Source organism: Sinocyclocheilus grahami, unplaced genomic scaffold (assembly GCF_001515645.1).
Source record: "Sinocyclocheilus grahami isolate Dianchi unplaced genomic scaffold, SAMN03320097.WGS_v1.1 scaffold1472.1, whole genome shotgun sequence".
Taxonomy (NCBI): domain Eukaryota; kingdom Metazoa; phylum Chordata; class Actinopteri; order Cypriniformes; family Cyprinidae; genus Sinocyclocheilus; species Sinocyclocheilus grahami.
The window spans coordinates 188,976-212,732 of record NW_015506651.1 but is presented as its reverse complement, the minus strand read 5'-3'; the positions used below and the strand labels follow the sequence as shown (position 1 = coordinate 212,732).

The following is a 23,757-nucleotide window of genomic DNA, read 5'->3' as shown; positions in this document are numbered from 1 at the left end:
GCGGTTTAGTTCACCAACATCCCGGAACTCAGTCCAGTTGTTGGTTGAGGGGTCTGTTGGATTATTTGTTGTATTTGCTTTTGATTTGTCCAGCCAGTACACCCTTTTTCTGGAATTCTGATGTATATAATTAGCATAACATCTCTAAGGAAGATCAATACACCACACCAAACCACACTGTCAAGACATCTGTTCTGCAGCTTGGCTGAGAACATAGTTTATATTGAAAATTCAGTGTGTGTATGCCTTCTTTGGAAGCATGTTAATAGAGTAAAAACAGATTCGAGCAGGGTGCAGCACAACAATGATATACTGCTTTAAAAAGAGATCATTGAAGAGGGTTATTTAATTTCTGTATATTATTAAAAATGCCAGTTTTTTGTTGTTGGTTTGGAAGTATATAAGAAGTCCATAAATGTCAGAACACTTCTCCACTTCATACGTTTACCTCATATCCATTTTTCTCAGTTGATTGCAAAAGAGAACATGTTGTAAAGTCTTTTAAGGCTCAGTCATTCAAGGTTAACACACACACACCTTTTTTAATGAACAGTCACACACATATGGAAATTATGGGGGTTGAAACCCCTGGAAATAGCATCGAAAAAAATTAATCAAGCAATGGCTCTGCCAAAAAAAATTTAAAAATCCATGATCAATTGATTATGTTTTTTTTTCTTTGAATATGTTCAAAAAACGTTAGAGGAAAGATTGGGATCTGAGGAAATATTTTCACTTTGCACTTTATATTTGGCTTAGCATCACATTGGATAAGTCATAAATGATCTTTGGACCCAATTTCAATCTATGGAGGTGTCTTGGACTGAATGAAATATTGTACATTCTGGATGCAACATATTGACCCTTCTTCTATCCAATTAAATGGGACAATCAAGCCCATTTAAATGAATGAATGAATAGACATGTCCTGCATTGAAGTACTTCCTGTTGAAACTGTAATTTGGATCATTTTAAAATAAGCATTTGGATGAAGTTCAGATTATAGCCTGGCATGAGAAATCAATCAAGACACTTTACCATTTACCTTCACCTATGACATTCATATTTACACTATCAGGCAGACACTTTTATTCAAAGCAACTTATTTATTTATATAAAATTTAGGGTGAGGACATTATCAATCCAGAAAACATTATTTGGACAAAAATTTCACCACCTTTTAAGACATTTTTATGATATCCATATATGACAAAAACAAACAAAATAACAAAAAATAACAAAACGTGTTAAAAGGTAATAGACAACGATTAAAGAAAATGTGACATTTATTTCATTTTTCATTGGCGTACATGTGAATATGTTAAACAGAAAATAATAATTGACAGTTCAGATTAACAAAAACAAAAATAACTTTTTCAAAACCTTGTCAGTAAATTGTTCTTTAAATGATGAACATTTTCATTTTAAGATAAGCTTCACTGAGTAAAGATTACATATATCAAGTGCTCAGCACCCTGTTTGCAATTATAAAACTCATAAGAAACTAATACATAACTTGGAATTATTACATGAAAAATGGAATCATATGTAAAAAGGAAATCTGATCCCAAAACAACAGAGTCATGATGTAGATTGACTCTTAAGGTTATATTTTAGTCATAAAAGGTAAAATACGACTTTACGCATGGAAACACTTCTACACAAAATCTCAAACCCGATTTACTAGATTTTTTGGATCTGTCTTGCACTCGACAGTAAATGTTTCTTGGCGTTTTAAGATGAACAACTTCTCCAGTAATGGGAAACGGTGATTTTGTTCTTCAATTTATTTATTTATTTTTTATTTTATTTTATTTTGTAGACTGAAGGTCAGTGTTGCTATATTGTGTCAAAATGTATTTCCGTGTGAACACCTGTCCAAATAAATTCAAAACACTGTGCTGTATCTTGTCAGGCTCTGCCTGATTAACAACATCTGCTTCTAGTCAGAATTAAATGAAATGAATGAAAAAACAAATGTGGGTTTTATTGGCATTTAACCCCATTTAAACCATTGTGTGGTTGAAAACCACAATGCATCAATATTTTCAAATTTTGATAAAAGGATCATGATATTTTAATGATTGTGAAGTCAAAACATTGTTTTGCTATTGTAGCTTTTCATGATATTTTACAGCCAGTTATATGAAAAAGCTGTTTATGAAAAGCTGTCAGTAAAGAAAAGTTAGTCTAGATCTTCCAATACACAGTAATTTTCTGTAATCAAATTTCTTCCATCACAGGAATGGCTTTTAGTTCTTAAGCTTTTTTGGGCAGGATTTTCCTGAGAGTGGGTTTTTGATCCTGGGTGGTGTCCTGTTGTGGATGTGGTAACTCTGGTTCAGCTTTGTGAAGCTGTTTGAAGCCTTGAACTGGCTCTTTGATCTCACGTTTGGCCTGCCTCAAGAGACGTTTCATGTTCTTCACCTTGTCCCTCAGGTGATTGTTGGCTTTCTCCAGGACCTTTACTTTCTGAGAGAGGTTTTTGACTTTCTCTTCCTCCTCAAATAAGGCCTTCTGCACGTTGGAACACCATAGCTGAAGGAATTGAAGTAAACATGAAGTCAATAGAGGTAAGTAAAAAATAAATAAAGCGTCTGTTTGGCTCTCATACTTGGACTAAACTGGTGTAAAGTAAACTTCAGAAGAATACAGATTTTTTTGTGGCAATTTAAAGTAAGTACAAACATTCATGAACTTCTAACATTTTTTCAATAATAATTTGTTTTTACCAGAAGAAACATGGATAATACTATATACAGTATAGGGACGAATTCTCACTACTAACTAGTTGCTTATTAGCATGCCTATTATTAACATGTTAGCTGTTTATTAGTGCTTATAAAGCACATATTCTGCATGACCATATTCTATCTCCCTAATCCTACCCAGTACCTAAACTTAACAGCTACACTCTTAAAAATAAAGGTGCTTCAAAAGGTTCTTCAAGCGATGCCATAGAAGAACCATTTTTGGTTCCACAAAGAACCATTCAGTCAAAGGTTCTTTAAAGAACCATCTCTTTCTTACCTTTTTATAATCTGAAGAACCTTTTTTCGCCACAAAGAACCTTTAGTGAAACAGAAAGGTTTTTCAGATGTTAAAGGTTCTTTATGGAACCATTTAGACAAAAAGGTTCTTCTATGGCATCATGAAGCACCTTTATTTTTAAGAGTGTACCTTACTATTAACAAGCTGCAAATTAAGAGTTTACTGAAGCAAAAGTTGTAATGGTTTGTTAATGATGAGAATTGGACCTTAAAATAAAGTGTGACCGAAAAATGTTGCAAAACAAAATCACAGGCATTCAAAACATCTCTATTTAATGTTTAATTTACAGCTATATGTTTGTTCATGTTTTTTATTTTATTTTTTATAGCTTGGTGTAAATTTCTTGCTTTGACCTACATGAGTCATGTGGTTTAAAATACAAGGAGTATGATCGAGTGAGAAAATGTCTCAGCTACGTATATAACCCTCGTTCCCTGAAGGAGGGAATGGAGACATCACGTTGGTGACCGACAAATTGGGATCTCGCTTTGAGTGACCAATCCACTTAGAGTGTAATCTAAACGAGCCAATGCACATTGGCATGCGATGATTGCATCCAGCTGCCACTGATCGCAGCGCGAGTATAATTAGGCAGCAGGTGCAACGCATACTCAGGTTTTCGCTGAGGAGCCGAGCCGGAGACCCGGCTGCTCAGTGGTGGTACAGCAGCTCTGGCGACAGGACGTGACGTCTCCACTCCCATCCTTCCCGAAGGAGGTTTTGGGACAACTTACACATATGTATAGGTGCATATAGAAGATTTAGATGTGGTTGTAACCCTCTTGGGAAATGGTAGAAAGTCTGCCTGGGAAACAAATGCTCTAAGCTATACCATGGAATTTATACATATGGGATGCACTTAAGTCACTACATATGGAACCCAGCCCCCTAACAGTTCTCATGGATTCATGGAGTGAGGGCCTGGCGCCAGACGCTCCACCACGTCTGGCTGCCGAGGGGACGGAGGAGCTCGACAGGGTCTACAGTATGGACTTTCTGGAGTGGTTTTAGCAAGCCGACACTAAACCGGGGCCTCTCAGTGCTTCTACCCATTTGAGATGAGAACACAGGAGGATACCAGCTCCACACGAAGGCTATAGAATCTAGCGAACGTGTTGGGGGTCGCCCAGCCTGCAGCTCTACAAATATCTGTCAGCGAGGCGCCACGAGCCAGCAACCAGGAGGATGCCACACTCCTAGTAGTGTGGGCTTGCAATCTGAATGGGCAGGGCACACCCTGTGCCTGATAAGCCGGGGTGATGGCATCCACTATCCAGTGGGCCATCCTCTGCTTAGAGATGTCATTCCCCTTCTGCTGGCCTCTGAAACAGACAAAGAGCTGATCTGAGCTCCTGAAGCTTTGTGTCCGGTCCACGTACCATCTCAAGGCTCGGATGGAACAGATCAAAGCTAGGGCTGGGTCTGCCTCCTCCGGGGGCAGCACTTGCAGTGAACCCTGAAGGGAGTAGTGGGAACCTTGGGTACATTGCTGGGCCGGGGCCTCAGGATAACCTGGGAGTCAGCCGGCCCAAACTCTAGGCATGAATCATTGACCGAAAATGTGTGCAGGTCCCCTACCCTCTTGATGGAGGCCAATGCAAGCAGGAGCAGAGTTTTCATTGATAGAAACTTCAGCTTAACTGACTGCAAAGGCTTAAATGGGCCCAGCTGTAGTGCTCTGAGCATTACAGTCAGGTCTAGTGCTGCCCCCGACTAAAGATTTTCCTAGTCGACCAGTAGTCATTCATTAAAGCCATTAGTCGACTAATCGCCTGTTTATTATATTCATTTAACTACTTTAGCAAATATGAGGGAAAACGGTTTGAGTTGAAGGGCTGAGAAAGAATGTTATTTGTAACATTGTTTTACATTGTAGAGAAATACTAAACCATAATTTATTAACATTAAGAACTTGCACACGCATAAAATGACACCGACAAAAGATATGATTATGAATGTGTCGGGGGGGGAAAAAGCAAGGAGCTTTACTGAATATTCATAGTTTATTCATAAAAGTATAACATTCACACAAATCACAACTTATGAACTTGATAACAATAATGAAAACATGCTGTTTGGTAAAGAAACTAAAACTAATAAATATATCACAAAGTGCAACTTTGATAGTAGGCTTATTCACTTCACTTCACTTCACTTCACTTTCACTCATGTAGGCTACACCAGGGTTCCTCAATAGGAGGCCCATAGGCCACATCCGGTCCCTGAGAGAAAAAAAGTTTGACCAACACTAATTTCAAATAATATGGCATGAAAATTCAAACGCAGCATCAGAAAGCTACATTAACTTACATCGTGTCTACACCGGATGCGAGCGGCGCGGCACGGCGCGATGCAATAAAATAAGAGAACTCGTTATAATCAGTGATCCTGTCTTGGATGGGGCACGACACAAATCCCAGACAGTAAACTGCTGACTCGTTCTATTTATAACGTACTTACACAACGTTCAAATGATTTGCAATGCTTTGTGCATCCAGTGTAGATACGATGTGTAGAAAAGAAAAGTGGACATGAAAAATAGATGATTCAAATGTGAATGGACTGAACAGTTTTGAGTGAGTGACTGATATTTTTGTTATGGAATACACGTGTTGGTACGCAGTGAGTTCACAGTTTTAACGTACAAGTTTGCTTTTATTTTCAAGATCTGAGGTAAAATATTGTCTCGGTTACGTATGGTAACCCTCGTTCCCTGAAGGAGGGAATGGAGACATCACGTTGGTGACCGACAAATTGGGATCTCGCTTTGAGTGACCAATCCACTTAGAGTGTAATCTAAACGAGCCAATGCACATTGGCATGCGATGATTGCATCCAGCTGCCACTGATCGCAGCGCGAGTATAATTAGGCAGCAGTTGCAACGCATACTCAGGTTTTCGCTGAGGAGCCGAGCCGGAGACCCGGCTGCTCAGTGGTGGTACAGCAGCTCTGGCGACAGGACGTGACGTCTCCACTCCCATCCTTCCCGAAGGAGGTTTTGGGACAACTTACACATGTGCATATATGCATATAGAAGATTTAGATGTGGTTGTAACCCTCTTGGGAAATGGTAGAAAGTCTGCCTGGGAAACAAAGCTATACCATGATACCATGGAATTTATACATATGGGATGCACTTAAGTCACTACATATGGAACCCAGCCCCCTAACAGTTCTCATGGATTCATGGAGTGAGGGCCTGGCGCCAGACGCTCCACCACGTCTGGCTGCCGAGGGGACGGAGGAGCTCGACAGGGTCTACAGTATGGACTTTCTGGAGTGGTTTTAGCAAGCCGACACTAAACCGGGGCCTCTCAGTGCTTCTACCCATTTGAGATGAGAACACAGGAGGATACCAGCTCCACACGAAGGCTATAGAATCTAGCGAACGTGTTGGGGGTCGCCCAGCCTGCAGCTCTACAAATATCTGTCAGCGAGGCGCCACGAGCCAGCGCCCAGGAGGATGCAACACTCCTAGTAGAGTGAGCTCGCAACCTGAGCGGGCAGGGCACACCCTGTGCCTGATAAGCCAGGGCAATGGCATCCACAATCCAGTGGGCCATCCTCTGCTAGAGATGTCATTCCCCTTCTGCTGGCCTCCTTAACAGACAAAGAGCTGGTCTGAGGTCCTGAAGCTTTGTGTCCGGTCCACGTACCATCTCAAGGCTCGGATGGAACAGATCAAAGCTAGGGCTGGGTCTGCCTCCTCCGGGGGCAGCACTTGCAGGTTCACCACCTGATTATTGAAGGAAGTAGTAGGAAGCTTCGGCACATAGCCGGGCCCGGGGCCTCAGGATAACCTGGGAGTCAGCCGGCCCAAACTCTAGGCATGAATCATTGACCGAAAATGTGTGCAGGTCCCCTACCCTCTTGATGGAGGCCAATGCAAGCAGGAGCAGAGTTTTCATTGATAGAAACTTCAGCTTAACTGACTGCAAAGGCTTAAATGGGCCCAGCTGTAGTGCTCTGAGCATTACAGTCAGGTCTAGTGCTGCCCCCGACTAAAGATTTTCCTAGTCGACCAGTAGTCATTCATTAAAGCCATTAGTCGACTAATCGCCTGTTTATTATATTCATTTAACTACTTTAGCAAATATGAGGGAAAACGGTTTGAGTTGAAGGGCTGAGAAAGAATGTTATTTGTAACATTGTTTTACATTGTAGAGAAATACTAAACCATAATTTATTAACATTAAGAACTTGCACACGCATAAAATGACACCGACAAAAGATATGATTATGAATGTGTCGGGGGGGGAAAAAGCAAGGAGCTTTACTGAATATTCATAGTTTATTCATAAAAGTATAACATTCACACAAATCACAACTTATGAACTTGATAACAATAATGAAAACATGCTGTTTGGTAAAGAAACTAAAACTAATAAATATATCACAAAGTGCAACTTTGATAGTAGGCTTATGGGCAAAGTCACATGAAAACTTTTTTTGTGCAATTTCCTTAAATATTTTTAAACTGCAAGACAAATATATAAATAAACTAAATTAAACACAATGAATATACAGAAAACTGAAAAGGTTTAAGATAAATAACGTTGAAAACTTGAAAACTTCAAACACAATCAGAGCGAAGGACGAGCCTTCGAATGAAACACTGAATGAAAAAAAACAACATGTTTCAGTCAGAAGTTCCCAAATTAAATATAGCATATATAGGCAAACAGCAAACTAGTGATGGGAAGTTTGGATCATTTTACCGACTTGGATCTTTGAGTCTCGTTCAGCAAAATTAACAAATCTTTTTTCGAGTCATTTTGTTCATTTTTAGCAAAATGTAATTAAAATGTGACTTTTTACTTCCCTAACACATCTACTACTAAAATTCTGGCAGCAGTGTTCTGGATGAGCTGCAGCTGTTTAATGGTCTTCTTGAGTAGGCCGGTGAGGAGACCATTACAATAGTCTATGTTACCTTTATCTGCTGGTGATAAAAGCATGAACAAGTTTCTCCAAGTCTTGACTGGAAACAAAAAATCTAATTCTTGAAATGTTTTTGAGATGATAGTATGCTGATTTAGTTACTGCTTTGACATGACTACTGAAACTAAGGTCTGTCTCCAGAATCACACCAAGATTCTTGACTTGATTTAGTTGTTTGACCCCTTGAGTCAAGGTATGCATTTACCTTGAGAACTTCATCTTTGTTTCTAAATGCAATGACTTCAGTTTTCTCCTTGATGAACTGAAGAAAATTTTGGCACATCCAACTATTAATTTCATCAATGCATTGGCAGAGGGAGTCAATGGGGCTGTAGTCATTTGAGATTAGTTCATCTTTTGAGTCTTCGGGTTTGAGTCATTCGTTCATCATGTGACAGCCCCATAAGCTTAACCAATGCAGTCTGAGCCGGAAAGAGAATTGATTAGTTCATCTTTCGAGTCGTTCGTTCTTTTGTCACGTGACTTGACAGCAACCTTCCCTATCCTTACAAATGGGTGCATAGTTATTATTATGATTATGATTATGATGATGACGATGATTATTATTATTATTATTATTATTTGCTTTAACAGTTACGTGATGCATTTCTGGTCTCAAATTGTATTTAAAATGTATTTCTTACAGTTTATACACGTGTGAATTTCTGTCATGATGGTTATTTTCCTGTGGTAACAAAGGTAATAAAGAGTTGGTTATGCTTTAAATTTTGTCCATATGATGGTGAAATCACTTTGATAAAGCAGAGATACTTTTTTTTTTTTTGCATTGGTTAAGCTTATGGGTCTGTCACATGATGAACGAATGACTCGAAAACCCGAAGACTCGAAAGGTGAACTAATAAATTATCTTTCCGGCTCAGATTGCATTGGTTAAGCTTATGGGACTGTCACGTGATGAACGAACGACTCAAACCCGAAAACTCGAAAGGTGAACTAATCAATTCTCTTTCCGGCTCAGACTGCACTGGTTAAGCTTATGGGGCTTGTCACATGATGAACGAATGACTCGAAAACCCGAAGACTCGAAAGGTGAACTAATCAATTCTCTTTCCGGCTCAGACTGCGTAGGGTAAGCTTATGGGGCTTGTCACATGATGAACGAATGACTCGAAAACCCGAAGACTCGAAAGGTGAACTAATCAATTCTCTTTCCGGCTCAGACTGCATTGGTTAAGCTTATGGGGCTTGTCACATGATGAACGAATGATTCGAAAAACCGAATACTCGAAAGGTGAACTAATCAATTATCTTTCCGGCTCAGACTGCATTGGTTAAGCTTATGGGGCTTGTCACATGATGAACGAATGATTCGAAAATCCGAATACTCGAAAGGTGAACTAATCAATTATCTTTCCGGCTCAGACTGCATTGGTTAAGCTTATGGGGCTGTCACGTGATGAACGAACCTGAAGAATCGAAACACATAACCTATAGAATCTAGCACATGCACGACTGAATGAATCACTCCCCGAGACGACTCGTCCTTCCCGAGTCACATTAAAGATTAATTTAAAATGAAAGAATCGTTAAAGAACGACCCATCACTACAGCAAACTGAAACACTGTTTATGGACAATTATAAATACAGAGTTCTGGCATGGAACTCTAGATGGCACAGTCCGTTAGGTCTAGTTCAATCTGACCTGGCGACATCATTGTCACATGGCAGCTGATTGGTTCTCTCTTGTATCGCTAGCCAATGAGCTTACTGCTCAATATTCTAATACCTGGCTTTTGTTTGCTGTAGCAGTTTGCAATGCACTTTAGAAACCCCTCACCTTCCCCAGCTCCACCTGTATAGATCTGCTACGGGGTGATTCATGTATGCTATATGGGGGTTATTCATGTGTGTAGCAGCAATATTTCTTACATGCTTACAACAGCAAGTTGTGGATGTATTGGCAGTAGCAAGTCTCGGTACTTGCTCTGTCGCAGCAGCAGCAGCGTAGCAGATCTATTTCGCCAAGATCAAATACATTAACATTGTCATGTACATTACCATGCCAATCCCTCCGAGAGTTGTCATGACAGAACTGCCACTATAAATCACAAGCCTTTAAATGAAATATCGAATGAAAAATCTGTTTTAGTCAGACTTTCCCAAACTAAATAAATAATATAGCCTATATATTAAATAAAACAAATAAAATATATAGGCTAACAGCACACTGAAACACTACAAAAATATGGGCAATTATAACTGACCGTCTCTAGAAAGTTTGTCAACGTTGTTGGGAAGAAGTGAGCTCCGTGTCTTATTCACAATAAACCCGGCCTTCGAGAAAATGCACTCTGATGGAGTAGATGTGGAAAGAATGGAGTGCAGGCGCTTAGCAGCTCTAGCAAGCTTGGGGTACCGCTCCTCATTTTCTTGCTACCATATCAGTGGCCCAGAATCAACCTTTGTTTTGTCCTCCAAGTACATTTTTCATTTCATCCATCCATCCTTCATTGCATGACAGTAACCCAGCATGGGTTATCAGAAAGTAGCTCTGCACACAGTACCATATTAGAAGCATTGTTGTGTACGACTGCTACCCTCTTTTCTCCTGGTATCTCGTATTGCTCCATCACTTCACTGAGTCGCTCTGATATGTTGGCAGCTGTGTGGCTCACCTCCAAGACTTTTGTTTCCAACACAAATGAATGCAGTTGCCAGTCTTCAGAAATTAAGTGTGCAGTGACGGTCATGTAAGTTTCCATCTGGCTAGAGGTCCATATGTCGGTTGTGAAGCTGAGAGCTGTACAACTTTTAATTTCCTCGAGGACAAATTATTTTGTTGTGTTGAACTTGCTTGTTATGGCGTGCATGACTGTTTCATGTTTGGGAACACTGTAGCCCGGCTCAAGGAATTGAATAATTTGTTTGAAACCCTCACTGCTGATGATGTTGACTGGTCTCATGTTAAGTGCAATGAAGTCTGCTATTTTGTCTGTAATGTCTCTTTTTCATTACTCGGTAAGACAGGGTTTCATGTCAAGAGTTTGCTGAGTCAGGGTAGGCTGCGAAGTTGAAGCTGACGACATGTCATCTTCACAGTATAGCGGATGGACCTAGAGAAATGCACGTTAAGTTAAACATTTAACTTTCACACTCTGTCTGCACAAATACTTGGATAGGTGCCTAACTTATATGCGCATATTACCATTAAAATGAGGGGCTGTGGTAAGTGGCTAATGTTAGCCTACTAGTCTACTTACATGTTTTAAATGATAAGTCATGTTCGATGTGGACGAATGGTATACAAATGTTTGCCTGCAGAGTTTGCAGACAACCTTTCTGGGGTCATCTTTTATCCTTTCAAAATGATCCCACACTTTCGATTTTCTTCCCGACATGATTATTAGCAGGAGGATTTGCCAGGCCCGCTGTGTTAACAAGCTCTTTGTCGCTGACTGCGCCACTTTCTGTGGACATTTTTTTTCCCGCAACTAACCGACCAAAGAAAATTTAGTTGACTGTTCTGGTTGACTATCTATTAGTCGACTATTAGGGGGCAGCTATAGTCAGGTCCCAAGAGGGTATAGAGGGGAGTCGGGGAGGATTCAACCTTCTCGCCCCCCCTAAGGAACCTGATGACCAGGTCATGCTTCCCTTCCCTTCCATGGGGTCATGTTTAGAAGCAATTTCAGCAACATAGACTTTAAGGGTGGAGGGAGACAGCCTTCGCTCCAACCCCTGCTGCAAAAAGGAAAGCATGACTCTGATCAGGAATCTTCGGGTGTCTTCTTGGTGTAAAGAACACGACTCGATGAATAGGTTCCACTTCAAGGAGTAAGCGTGTCTCGTAGATGGTGCTCGCGCCTAAGTGATGGTGTCTACTACCTCTTGGGGTAGGTCACCTAGAACATCCGCGTCCCATCCAGGGACCAGACATGAAGTTTCCAGATGTCTGGATGCGGGTGACACAGGGTGCCCCATCTCTGAGTCAGTAGAAACTTCCTCAGAGGAATCTGTCAGGGAGGGGCTGTCACAAGGAGCATTAGTTCTGGGAACCAGGTCTGAGTGAGTAAGGTGCCACAAGTAGGACCTGCTCCTCGTCCTCCCTGATCTTGTACAGCGTCTGTGCAAAAAGGCTCACTGGGGGAAATGCATACTTGTGCAGGCTCCGCGGCCAGCTGTGTGCCAGTTCGTCCGTGCCGAGTGTTCCCTCGGTCAGGGAGTAAAACAACTGGCAGTGAGATGTCTCTGGAGAGGCAAACAGGTCTACCTGAGAGGCTCTGAAAGGTCTCCAAATCAGCTGGACCGTCTGGGGATGGAGTCTCCATTCTCTGGGGAGTGCAGCTCATGACAGCTCATTGGCCGTACGGTTGTGCAGACCTGGAATATGAATGGCACAAAGTGACCTCAGATGCTTCTGACTCCAGAGAAGGAGGTGGCGGGTGAGTTGCGACATGCGACTGGAGTGTAGACCACCTTGTCAGTTGATGTATGTAATGGTCGCAGTGTTGTCCGTTGCGGACCAGCACATGCTTGCCTCGTAAACGCTCTCTGAGACGGTTCAAGGCAACTCTAGGCAGTTGATGTGGCAGTGCAGTTGGGGGCCCGTATATATATATATATATAAACATACCATGAACAACAATATAAGAAACATGTTCTCCCAAGGCAAATTAAAAAGTAAAGAAGTACAGATGTCCAGAGAGGGATATTAATATCCCAGCAATCATTTATGTTAATTCTCTTGAGATTTGGACCCAGACATAAACTACACTTAATGGTGAGCACCAATTCACAGTAAAATATGGGTTTGAAAATGTCTGTTGGTTTGGATTCTCAAAATATGTTGCCTACTTATTCTAGCAAGATTTCTGTGGAAGACTAGCTGATGTTTAGGCACATCTTCCTCTGCATTGCTGATTTTTGTGTGCAATAGCCACAAACATGCAATAGCCACAAACATTTTTGTTAGAGTCCTCATCCATTTTCATAAGCCAAGAGAACCAAAAACAGACATGCAAAAGGCCCGAACAAGCAAGCTTTTCACACTTCTTTGCCCACTATGAAGTGTCTGCCTCACTAATAATATCCATCAATGTGGACAAAGACAAGTACACAGCAAGCAAGGACAGGACATGATTGGAAATTAGTCTCTCTAATGCTTCATGCATCAGAGTAAAAACAGGTGGTAGTTACTTCTGCTGTTTATTATTATTGTTGTTGTTGTTGTTTCTGTTATTATTATTATTATTATTATTGTTGTTGTTGTCGTTGTTGTTATTATTGTATTGATACATTAAAAGTAGCTCACTCTGTTGTCCTCCTGTACCTCCCAGTCTGGGGTGTACATGTGAACCTGTGTGCCAGCTGTGCAGTTGGAAAACTGGAACAAGCTGGCAAACATGCGATGGTTCTCCGGTGTGTCAGAGAAGATGGGGTCCTGGAAGTTGACTCCGTGGGGAATGATGCTGTAGTTTTCATCCATCCTGAGAAGAAATGCAACAAAAACTACATTACTATGATAAATAATTGTTATGCCTGGATTCATATATGATATGAACACACGCCAATAACTTTCCACATGGTCTGTACTATGCACATCAATGATAAATTATCACACTTATTAAAAGGTGTGGCTTACAATTGTATGAAGTGGATGATACATTATCCTACAACTGTATGAAGTGCATGATAAATTAGCAAAAAAATAAATGTATCTGATAAAAAATACAATAAAGGCCACATTCAAACCCAAGAATATCACAGAGCTTTGGGTGGTCTTTTGATTAATTTGAGCCAGCAACCAACCAACTAGTAGAAACTACTTTAGCAACCTTAGTTTAACCCCTCCGTTTCTACTCCCCTCACTCACTCTGAGTGGCATTCAAACTGGCATTTCCAGCATAGGAAGCAGGCACACTAACAAGGACGCTAAAGACCACAGCCTCTAACATCATAGTGCACCTCTTAAGATGAGGGGAGTGAAGTTTAACTTTGCAGCTCTTACCAGCTAGCCGTTACATTAACATGCTCAAAACGATTCAGAACACCTTAGCAACCTCATAGCAACACCTTAGCAGACAAATGTAAATTTCTGCTTTATAATGTATAATTTCAGCCTGTTGTAATGTTCATGCATGCCGTAGGGTGTGTATCAAACATGAGAGGGAATATTACTGCTACAAAATCATGCTATACCACGAAGGTTGCGCACTCGTTATGTATTTTTGTTTCTCCTGTGTGGGCCTCAGCGATGTAATAGTTTATGACCACTTGGGACACTTAATGTCAATGACCCATATATTTTTAGGCAGGCAAGCGGCCAAGGGGAGGGGAGGTACCAATAAAGGGTATGCTGGGACAGCTCTATTTGTGTTTTTCACATGTGTGTGTTTGCATTTGGGATGCCTTTATATTTTTAATGTTGCTAAAGCATTAGCAAACATATTACGTTTAAAGAATCCAATCATGTTGCCAATTGACCTAATAAGTTGCAAATTGGTCCTCCAGCTGTTCCTTATATGTACATTTAACTTGTCCGGCCTCTTATTGCTACCTGTCCCAACTATTTTGGAATAGCTTTGGAGCTCTCATGAAATCCAAAATGAGCCAATATTTGGCATGACATTTCAAAATGTCTCACTTTCAACATTTGATATGTTATCTATATTCTATTGTGAATGAAATATAAGTTTATGAGATTTGTAAATTATTCCATTCCTTTTTTACTCACACTTTGTACAGTGTCCCAACTTTTTTGGAATTGGGTTTGTATATGAAGGAGTAAAAATATATTTAATCAACATAAGAGGTTAATTACACAGTGTGTGTGGTGTCCCAGGAATTATACGCATAGCTTAGGGAGGTCTATTATTTTCTCTTTGTTCTTTCTCTTATCTCTGTAGCTGTGTGAGCAAAGAATTCATTACTTGTGATTGGCGTACAAAGCTGTTCTTTGGCTGGTCTCTTGCTGTTTCAGCCTGCAGTCTTGCAAACTTTCACACATCAGCACACACATGCACACACACCTCCCAGCAGAGAGGAAATGAGGAAAGTCTGTTATCAAAGTTTCAAGGGTGGTTTTAAAAATATTAATACAAAAACCATGGTTACATTGGCACAATGTGAGGAAATGAGACACTCTCTTCATACGGACTCTCCACTACGCCTGTCCTCCTATATATGATGTGTGATTCAGCCGCCATCAGCCTGCAGGAAAATCAATTGTTTGCAAGTTGAATGGTTTGCAGCACTCACTTGTAATCATCAACAATGTATATTTTTTCTATTCTAGTTTGGGAAAAGAAAATCACAGTTACTCCAAACAAATGACAAGTTAATGCATGTGTGTATGTTAGAGAGCCAGAATTCCCAAGAGGCATTTGTTGCATTTTTTTAACAGTTTAATGAACAGTCTGGAAAATTACTACTTGTTTGAGACTACACACACACACACACACACACACACACACACACACACACACATATATATATATATATATATATATATATATGATCAAGGGAAACATATGTAAGCTTTGTTCATAAGTTTGTTGGCTGCAAAACACTGTTGCTCACAGTGAGGGAGACGGTTTTGAGGTGAATAGTTTTCCACCTGGCTTCCATATCCACTTTTCCCCTAACGGAAACATTGGCTTTGGACCTTGACAGCAGAGAGTCCCTCCATCTGGATCTAATTCAGCCTCTTTAGAGGGGCATCTGAAGCTCAGGGGCTTTTACAGAACCTGTGCTCAATGCCAAACTTGGAATATCTAGTTCCAAAATGAGTTCCAGAATTCTCTGATGGATGTCAGCTGAGCGCCAGAATATTTTGGACTCAAGTGTCTAGGTCTGGAAGGCCATTTCAACTTGAGTTTCAGCTTCAGAACTGTAATGCATTAGAAAGGCTATTATTTTGAAGCTTGATATAATTGTGAACCGTTGTTTCAAGAGTGTTTAGATCCTACACATTTTCTTCTTTTATATTCTTTGGTGTTTTTAGAAAGACGTGACGGTGAGAAAATTAATACAGAATTTTCAATTCTAGCAGAACTATTCCTTAAAGGGAAATGAAGGCAAGAAAAGGGGATATTTAATTTTCTAAATACATTCCAAAAGACAGAGTGTTACACTTTTCTGAGCATCTAGAAAGAGGATCTATGAGTAAGAGATAAATATTTAGTAAACACATTCTTACTGGCAAGGTGTTGAATATTTGCTAAATGAAAGTGCCGGTTTTTGTTATAACATTCTGGTGTACTTTAGGATGTGAGGCGGTATGCAGTTTGTATAGTTTATGAAATATAATACATTTCTCAAAACATGTGGTAAATGTGATAAAAATGCACAAACATCTCCCTAATTCTTTTTTTCCAAAAGCAGTGTATACCAACTCTGCTGAAAATACCATAATGTTAACTAATAACCAATACATTCCAGATGGGTTCCTCCTGTTATCCTACAGTACATATTTTCATATGTCTTCAGGATATGACCTTTTTAATTCACTGACCACCCTAAAATAGAGAGCCTCTCAAGGGAAACTTAATGTAGTTGTTCTGTGCACCACATTGCATTAATTATTGTTTCCATGCAGAGTGTCTCCAGTTTCTCAGGCTTTTGATGGTTTGATTGGTGAGAATTGTCTTGCCAAACTGGAACCAGCTGTCTGATTGGTTCATGGCTTAGACTCATGACATATGGGACATTAAAAGGCAGAGAAGAAAAGTCGTGTACTGAGGCAAGGTTTTCTGTCGAACACCAACAAACAAAAAAGCACTGAATGTCTTAAATGCTCATTTTAATACAATGAAAGTGAAATTAGTCGTTTTTGAGCTTCAAAAATGCCAAAAAAAGCATCATAAACATGGCCCAAACGACTCATTAATTTAGGACTCATGGATTATAGCCTAATTAAAGTCAATATTTGAAATGCAAGCATTCATTTTCATACCCTGACACCTCGGTTTGACATTATTGACAGTGACATTTGTTCGTATGTAAGAAAAAAAACATGATGGGCCAGTTTAAAAATGAAGAACATAACAAGATTTGTATGTAAGTTCATCACATTAATGATTTCTTAAATATTAGCTTGTTCTTAGACTGTTCCTTAAACAAAGCTATCATATTACAGTGTCAGTTCACTCTAAGTGAAACATGCTGGAGAGTAACAGGAACAGTAACTCATGAACCTTATGTGAATATGTCCACGGAATGACATCATGGCATGTTTCAAAGGTTTTACTGTAAATGTAAGAGACCAAAAAAATGAGAGTTTAAACACTTTTAACAGTGTTTCTAAAATCCAGTTTAGTAAGAATTTAGCATCAAATTCACAAAAGTATTGGTCATCCAAGCATGGGCTCGCCACTGATAGTAATTTTAAAAACAATGCCCCGAAATGAGTGTACAATTCAATATCAGTGATGAGATTAAACAAAGGAACAGTGGTGTAATGGCAACTGGACTAAACCTGTATCTACAAGCTTAACATCCAACAAGCTCAACACCTCAAGCACTTTAAGAGATCATGGCTAATGTAGAGACTGTTGGGGTTAGGTCAGAGCCTACCTGCTATCAAGAAAAACATACTTTTCTGATGAATATTATTTTAGATAATAAGTGAAAAAAACTGTAAGCATGTAAGAGTAAGCAACTCCCAAACACTTGATGCAATGCCAAAACAGCCTGTTAGCACTTGATTGGACCTATAACCTGCTGCCCTCAGGTCACTCGAGCACTTGTTGAGCACTCCAGTTGTTTTAACTGCTCTGTCTCTAAGACTGCAAGAATTATTAGTAACCCATCTATTTGTGTCACGCCCCTGGACTGTCTGTGTGTGTTTTTGCTCCCCATGTGCTCCGTGACCTAGTTTTCCCTTGTGTTTGATTGTGTTCATTGCTCCCAGGTGTGTCTCATTCATTCCCTCATTTGTGTTGTGTATTTAATGTGTTCTGCCCTATGTTTCCTTGTCGGATCTTAAACGTCTATCCCCGTTGTGCTACCTGTGTGTTCCTGCCCTGTATTCCTGGCTCCTGTGGATTATTAAAGACTGTGTTTGTGTTCATCCCACAACTCCCCGTTCCTTGCTCCTTGCTGTTATCCCGTCCTGAATACGTCCTCCTTCTGCTGAAGCAGGGGGATATATCGCTCGAGGGCCATACTGGACTGTTTCTGGCCATCGCCCATCTCACCAGCTACCCAGACAACGCACTCTGTGCATTCTATGATGTCAGCATGAACCCCGCATGCAGAGTGCCGTCGTCTGAACATGGTCCTCCACTCAAGCCCGAGCCCACCACTGACAGAGAGCCCGAGACCACCGCGACCGACGAGCCATCGCCACAAGGGGCGACAGAGCTGAGGATCACCTCTGAGCCGGAGTTGTTTGTAACGTCAGACCAGGTGTGAGAGCCGGCTACCATGCCTGCCACGAGGAAGAAAGCCGTGGCCAGTGAGACCGCAGAGAGGAGTTCCACTCACTGCACCATGGCTGACCATGGGGTGGGCGGGACTGTCACGCCCCTGGACTGTCTGTGTGTGTTTTTGCTCCCCATGTGCTCCGTGACCTAGTTTTCCCTTGTGTTTGATTGTGTCTCATTTATTCCCTCATTTGTGTTGTGAATTTAAAGTGTTCTGCCCTATGTTTCCTTGTTGGGTCTTAAACATCTATCCCCGTTGTGCTACCTGTGTGTTCCTGCCCTGTATTCCTGGCTCCTGTGGATTATTAAAAACTGTGTTTGTGTTCATCCCGCAACTCCTCGTTCCTCGCTGTAGTGCAACCGTGACAATTTGCTTTCTCATAGATTGGGAAAAGTATTTTCACAGTACTGTCACAAGGAATTAGAAGCAGTTATTAAACTACAATGTATTATAGTGTTAGTTCACCCAAAAATGAAAATTCTGTCATTAATTACTCACCGTCACATAACTGCACGTTGAAGACTGACATGGAAGAGAAGAAATGGTTGAATAAAGATTTTTTTTCTTTGCACCCAAACGTATCCTCGTAGCTTCATAAAATTAAGGTTGAACCACTGATGTCACATGGACTATTTTAACAAAATCCGTACTACCTTTCTGGGCCTTGAATGTGGTAGTTGCATTGCTGTCTATGGAGGGTCAAAAAGCTCTCGGAGTTCATCAAAAATATCTTAATTTGTGTTCTGAAGATCAACAAAGGTCTTATGGGATTGGAATGACATGAGGGCGAGTAATTAATGACAATTTTCATTTTTGAGTGAACTAACCTTTTAATATGGTTTATTTCATGGCATTGTTAAATTCTTTATTCTGAATAGTTGACATGCTTATTTGTTATACAACTACACGGCTATGCATTTTCAAAATTTCTAAATTCATAACTCATCCTGCACTATTTGTGCTACAATCATTAATCATACCTAAAGTCATGTGTCCTCAATTATCCTTTCATTGTTTCTTATGCTTTATGTTGGTTCATGTGACAGACATACAAGTTATTTCCAGAGAATTAATGTCAGGTAATTTTAGAAAAACATGAAATGTTTCATGAAATGAAAATAAAGGGGTCATATGATGCGATTTCAATTTTTCCTTTCTCTTTGGAATGTTACAAGCTCTTGGTGCATAAAGAAGATCTGTAAAGTTGCAAAGACTAAAGTCTCAAATCCAAAGAGATATTCTTTATAAAAGTTAAGACTTGGCCACGCCCTCCTAAAACGCCTCATTTAAACACGCCCCCACATGTCTATGTCACTGTGTGGGAAGATTTGCACAACACCGCCCAAATGTTCAAGCAAAGAAAGAAGGCATAACTTTTATTCTCGCTGTAATATTGTTGTTGCCGCTGCCATGTTGTGGAGATGCTGTGTGTTTCATTGTGAAAGCGAAGCTACTTAGTTTGGCCTTCCAAAAGAGGATGATATCCGCTTCGTCATGCCTAGAGCTGATCCGTGCTGGTCGCTGAGGAAATACATCAACTTCGCGCTGTGGATCGCCGGATAGGCTTTCACCGTGGACGAAGCGCAGTCCAGCCCGGGGTCGTGACATGTGGTTGCCGCATGGCTCCTTCGTTGAACCCGCCGGCCGCGCCGTTCTCAAGCCCACCCGCCGCCTCTCACTTAAGTCCGCCGGCCGTTCCTCACTCAACCCCGCAGTGTGTGACGTTGTGTGACGCATTTTATGGAGGACAGTTTCCTGAACCTGCAGAGTAGCCTACAATGGGTTTGTGCTCAAAGGCTGTTCTATAAAGTGGGGCTGTTCCAACTTTGCAAGGACAGTCTGGCTCACAGCCTGTAAGTAATTTTTTTATATTTAAAGAATTTGCCACTGATGATTCAAACACGAGTTTTAGCAGTGTAGATTAGCGCTTGTTGTTTGTCGTTTCTTCGATCACAAATGCAGACATGGTTTTATGTTTACGCGGCGCGATACGCAATGCATAAAAACACAGTATAAGTCATTATAATCAGTAATTATGTTCCCACTGGATGCAACAAATGCCTCGTTTGTAATGGGTTTTATTGGTTTTGTCTCGTCGTGCCGGGAGACACAGCATCACAGTATGTTAAGGGGTGTAACATTTCCGTCACACGCTTGAGGTATTCAGCTAATCACAACGCACTGGATAGCTGGCCAATCAGAGCACACCTCGCTTTTCAGAATGATGAGCTTTGTAAAAGTCGACGCGTTTCAGAAAGGCAGCATAGAGGAGCAACAATAATGTACAGTATGTGGAAAATAATGTGTTTTTTTAACCTTAAACCGCATAAACGCATTGCATTACACCAAATACACAACATAATGTTCTTTTTAGCAATGTCATATGACCCCTTTAATAGTTATGACTCCAGTTACAGTGACCTAGTTTGACCCTATAGTCACATGTAGTTGAAGAAGAAGAAGAAGAAGAAGAAGAAGAAGAAAGACACTTTCCCATATGTTGCTGTATAATCATAAACTATTTCAATAATTACTATGCAAAAATTACTTATATGCACTTCTACTGTCATTCAGCTGTGGTGTATTTTTTCACCATGACCAACAAATTGTTGTGTCATTTTTTTCTTTTCTTTTAATCAATTTTAAATAATGGAAAATGTGTGAAAATATTATGATTTATTATTATTAATTAATTTTAATGTATTACTAATTAATTTTATAACATAATATTAATATTGAATTAATATTAAATATTAATATTATGTGAGTGTTTAATGCAGGGGTGCCCAAACTCGGTCCTGGAGGGCCGGTGTCCTGCAGAGTTTAGCTCCAACTTGCCTCAACACACCTGCCAGGAAGTTTCTAGTATGCCTAGTAAGAGCTTGATTAGCTGGTTCAGGTGTGTCTAATTGGGGTTGGATCTAAACTCTGCAGGACATCGGCCCTCCAGGACCGAGTTTGGGCACCCCTGGTTTTATGTAATGCTAGCTATGAAAATAACCAAAAACAATAGTATTTCCCTGTAATCCACATTCACTGTTTTACTGACATTTTAATAAACAAATTTAAAAAACTACTGAGTTTCAAAAGTATTTTTAAAGAGAGTTTAATTTCAAAAAAGCATAAGACCAAAAGTGCCCATAGTTCAAGAACCAACCTCACATGCCTGCAGGTTTTCTCTGTGTATATTTTTTATGCAAATCTTTGTAAACTATTAGCTACAGCTGTTTCATGGTCCCAACAAGCAAGATTGCTTTGGTAAAACAGGTTATCAGTTTACATTATGCACGTGAGGTGCTGCCTATCACAGTAAACTACTTGGCCAGAAAAGTGCTGAGTGTGATAAATACAGTACTGCACTGTATGAGGGAGATAAACATTCTTCAGTTTAACTGATCGGATCATAGCGTGAAACAGGAAATGCAAGTAAAAAATGTTTTAAAAAAATGTCAAGAGATTCAAGCCTTACACTATTACTATGAAACACTTCAAAAGTGTGTGTCTTTAAGAAAAAGTGAAATCACAACGGTGAATCATATACTGCATAATCTCTATCCAAATGGGCTGTACTTCTACTGGTTTGTTAACTTCCTCATCCTTTGTAAGTTCATCTGAAAATGTGATTTAATCCCCTCTATAAACAGAAACAAAGACAAGCCAGAGCTAATTAAGTTTGACAAATGTTTTGATCATTATACACAGGATTCGTGATCATTATACACAATGTTAACCATTTTCCATTCATCATGAAAGAAAATAGAGGGAGATCTTGGTTGTTTGGCACATTATTCATTCTTTGTGAATATTTCTGGAGGACCCTGCATTAACGTAACCCAACCAAGGGCAAATAGAAGCTTAAGTTCTAAGATGACAGTGAGCACAGATGTCAGACAGTTGTGCACAGTTGTAGCCAAGCCAATGTTCTGATACTGAGCTCTCATGCTCATGGGAAATAAATGTTTGAAGCCAGCTCATGTCATGTTCCATGCCAATGTCACAAAACAACTTTTGTTAATTAAATATGAACAACTTCAAATCCCACAAACATTCTATGATCTAAAATGTAAAATGTCATCCTCAATAAGCCAACTGATGTGATGTATAAGTGCTCTCAAATAGTGGTGACTCAGACTCAAGTTAAACTTTATAAGATAAACTTTAAAGTATTTTTACTGTCACTTCACGCTAAACCTTTTTATTAGTTGTGTGTGTGTGTGTGTGTGAGAGAGTATATATAAGTGTATGTTAATATTATGTATGGAATCATCGGCTCTTCATCTTAGTCTGATTCTTTATTTTATATTTTATTTTACCTTATTATTATTGTGATGTATAAGTGCTCTCAAATAGTGGTGACTCAGACTCAAGTTAAACTTTATAAGATAAACTTTAAAGTATTTTTACTGTCACTTCACGCTAAACCTTTTTATTAGTTGTGTGTGTGTGTGTGTGTGTGAGAGAGTATATATAAGTGTATGTTAATATTATGTATGGAATCATCGGCTCTTCATCTTAGTCTGATTCTTTATTTTATATTTTATTTTACCTTATTATTATTTTAAAGCAAAATATCTCTAAGTGCAGACATGAGCACATCCTTACTGCAATTTAATCTTACCTTAAAAAGAAATAGTATGAGTTGTTCTCCATGACACTGTACGAGTAGCAGGGGAAATATCCCAACCCGCTGACATTAAACCTGGACCCGGCAGGCACTTCCAGCATGCTGCCCCATGCCTGATCGCATAGCAGCTCGATCTCCGCGGAGAAGAATAGATCCGTGTCGTACTGCCACGGCAGGTAGTTGTACACGCTGTAAGACTCCTTATGGAGTGCGAGCACCTTGGCAAAGACTATGATCTCCGCCAGCTCTGCGCGGCACGCTTCCGTCTGAGGTCTCCAGTCGTGGGGCAGTTGGCATCCCCATGATGCGCTCAGGGAGAGCGCTAATATTAATGCCAGTAGAGTGCCCATGATATGCAACCTTACCTTACTCGTGCAAACTGCCTAAAATAACAGCAATTCGGCGCGGTTCACTCTAATGTTCCTCTAGAAAAAAATCATCCGGGTCCGCGTAAAACGCAGAGATGTAATATTCAAACTCTCAAATGCAGTAAAAGATACGCGTTGATAGTAAATACAGTTTAAAACTGTTTTTCTCTAATTTAGGTATAATGTATATCTGGGAATTTAGACTGATCTATAGGTCTTGTTCCTTTCCATTCTTCCCTGTGCGCTCTGTGCATTACGCTGCGCGGTTAATGGAGAACACTTTAGTGACGCTCAGCTGTATTACATCTGCCGCAGAAAACAATCGCAAGAGCTTCAGTTCTGCTTTCATTTCATGTGCGCTCCAAGACATCAGTGAAAAACAAGT

The 23,757-nt window shown here is 40.1% G+C and overlaps 1 protein-coding gene across 1 annotated transcript; it reads right to left on the bottom strand.

Annotated features, from left to right (window-relative positions):
* Positions 1-1,388: 1,388 nt before the first annotated feature.
* ccdc3b (coiled-coil domain containing 3b) lies at positions 1,389-23,657 on the bottom strand. Its single transcript, XM_016256765.1, has 3 exons — positions 22,999-23,657; positions 13,267-13,441; positions 1,389-2,538 (listed from the first exon to the last, which is right to left on the bottom strand). The coding sequence occupies exons 1-3, from the start codon at positions 23,352-23,354 to the stop codon at positions 2,260-2,262; spliced, it is 810 nt and encodes a 269-aa protein (XP_016112251.1). The 5' UTR covers positions 23,355-23,657; the 3' UTR covers positions 1,389-2,259.
* Between the last annotated feature and the right edge of the window lie 100 nt (positions 23,658-23,757).

What these genes read in the sequence shown, in the direction of transcription:
- ccdc3b (XM_016256765.1), bottom strand. Translation starts at nt 23,354, where the DNA reads ATGGGCACTCTACTGGCATTAATATTAGCGCTCTCCCTGAGCGCATCA. An exon ending in TCATACTATTTCTTTTTAAG is followed by an intron (nt 13,442 to 22,998) that starts GTAAGATTAAAT and finishes ATTTCTTCTCAG; the next exon opens with GATGGATGAAAACTACAGCA. An exon ending in AGGTACAGGAGGACAACAGA is followed by an intron (nt 2,539 to 13,266) that starts GTGAGCTACTTT and finishes CAATTCCTTCAG; the next exon opens with CTATGGTGTTCCAACGTGCA.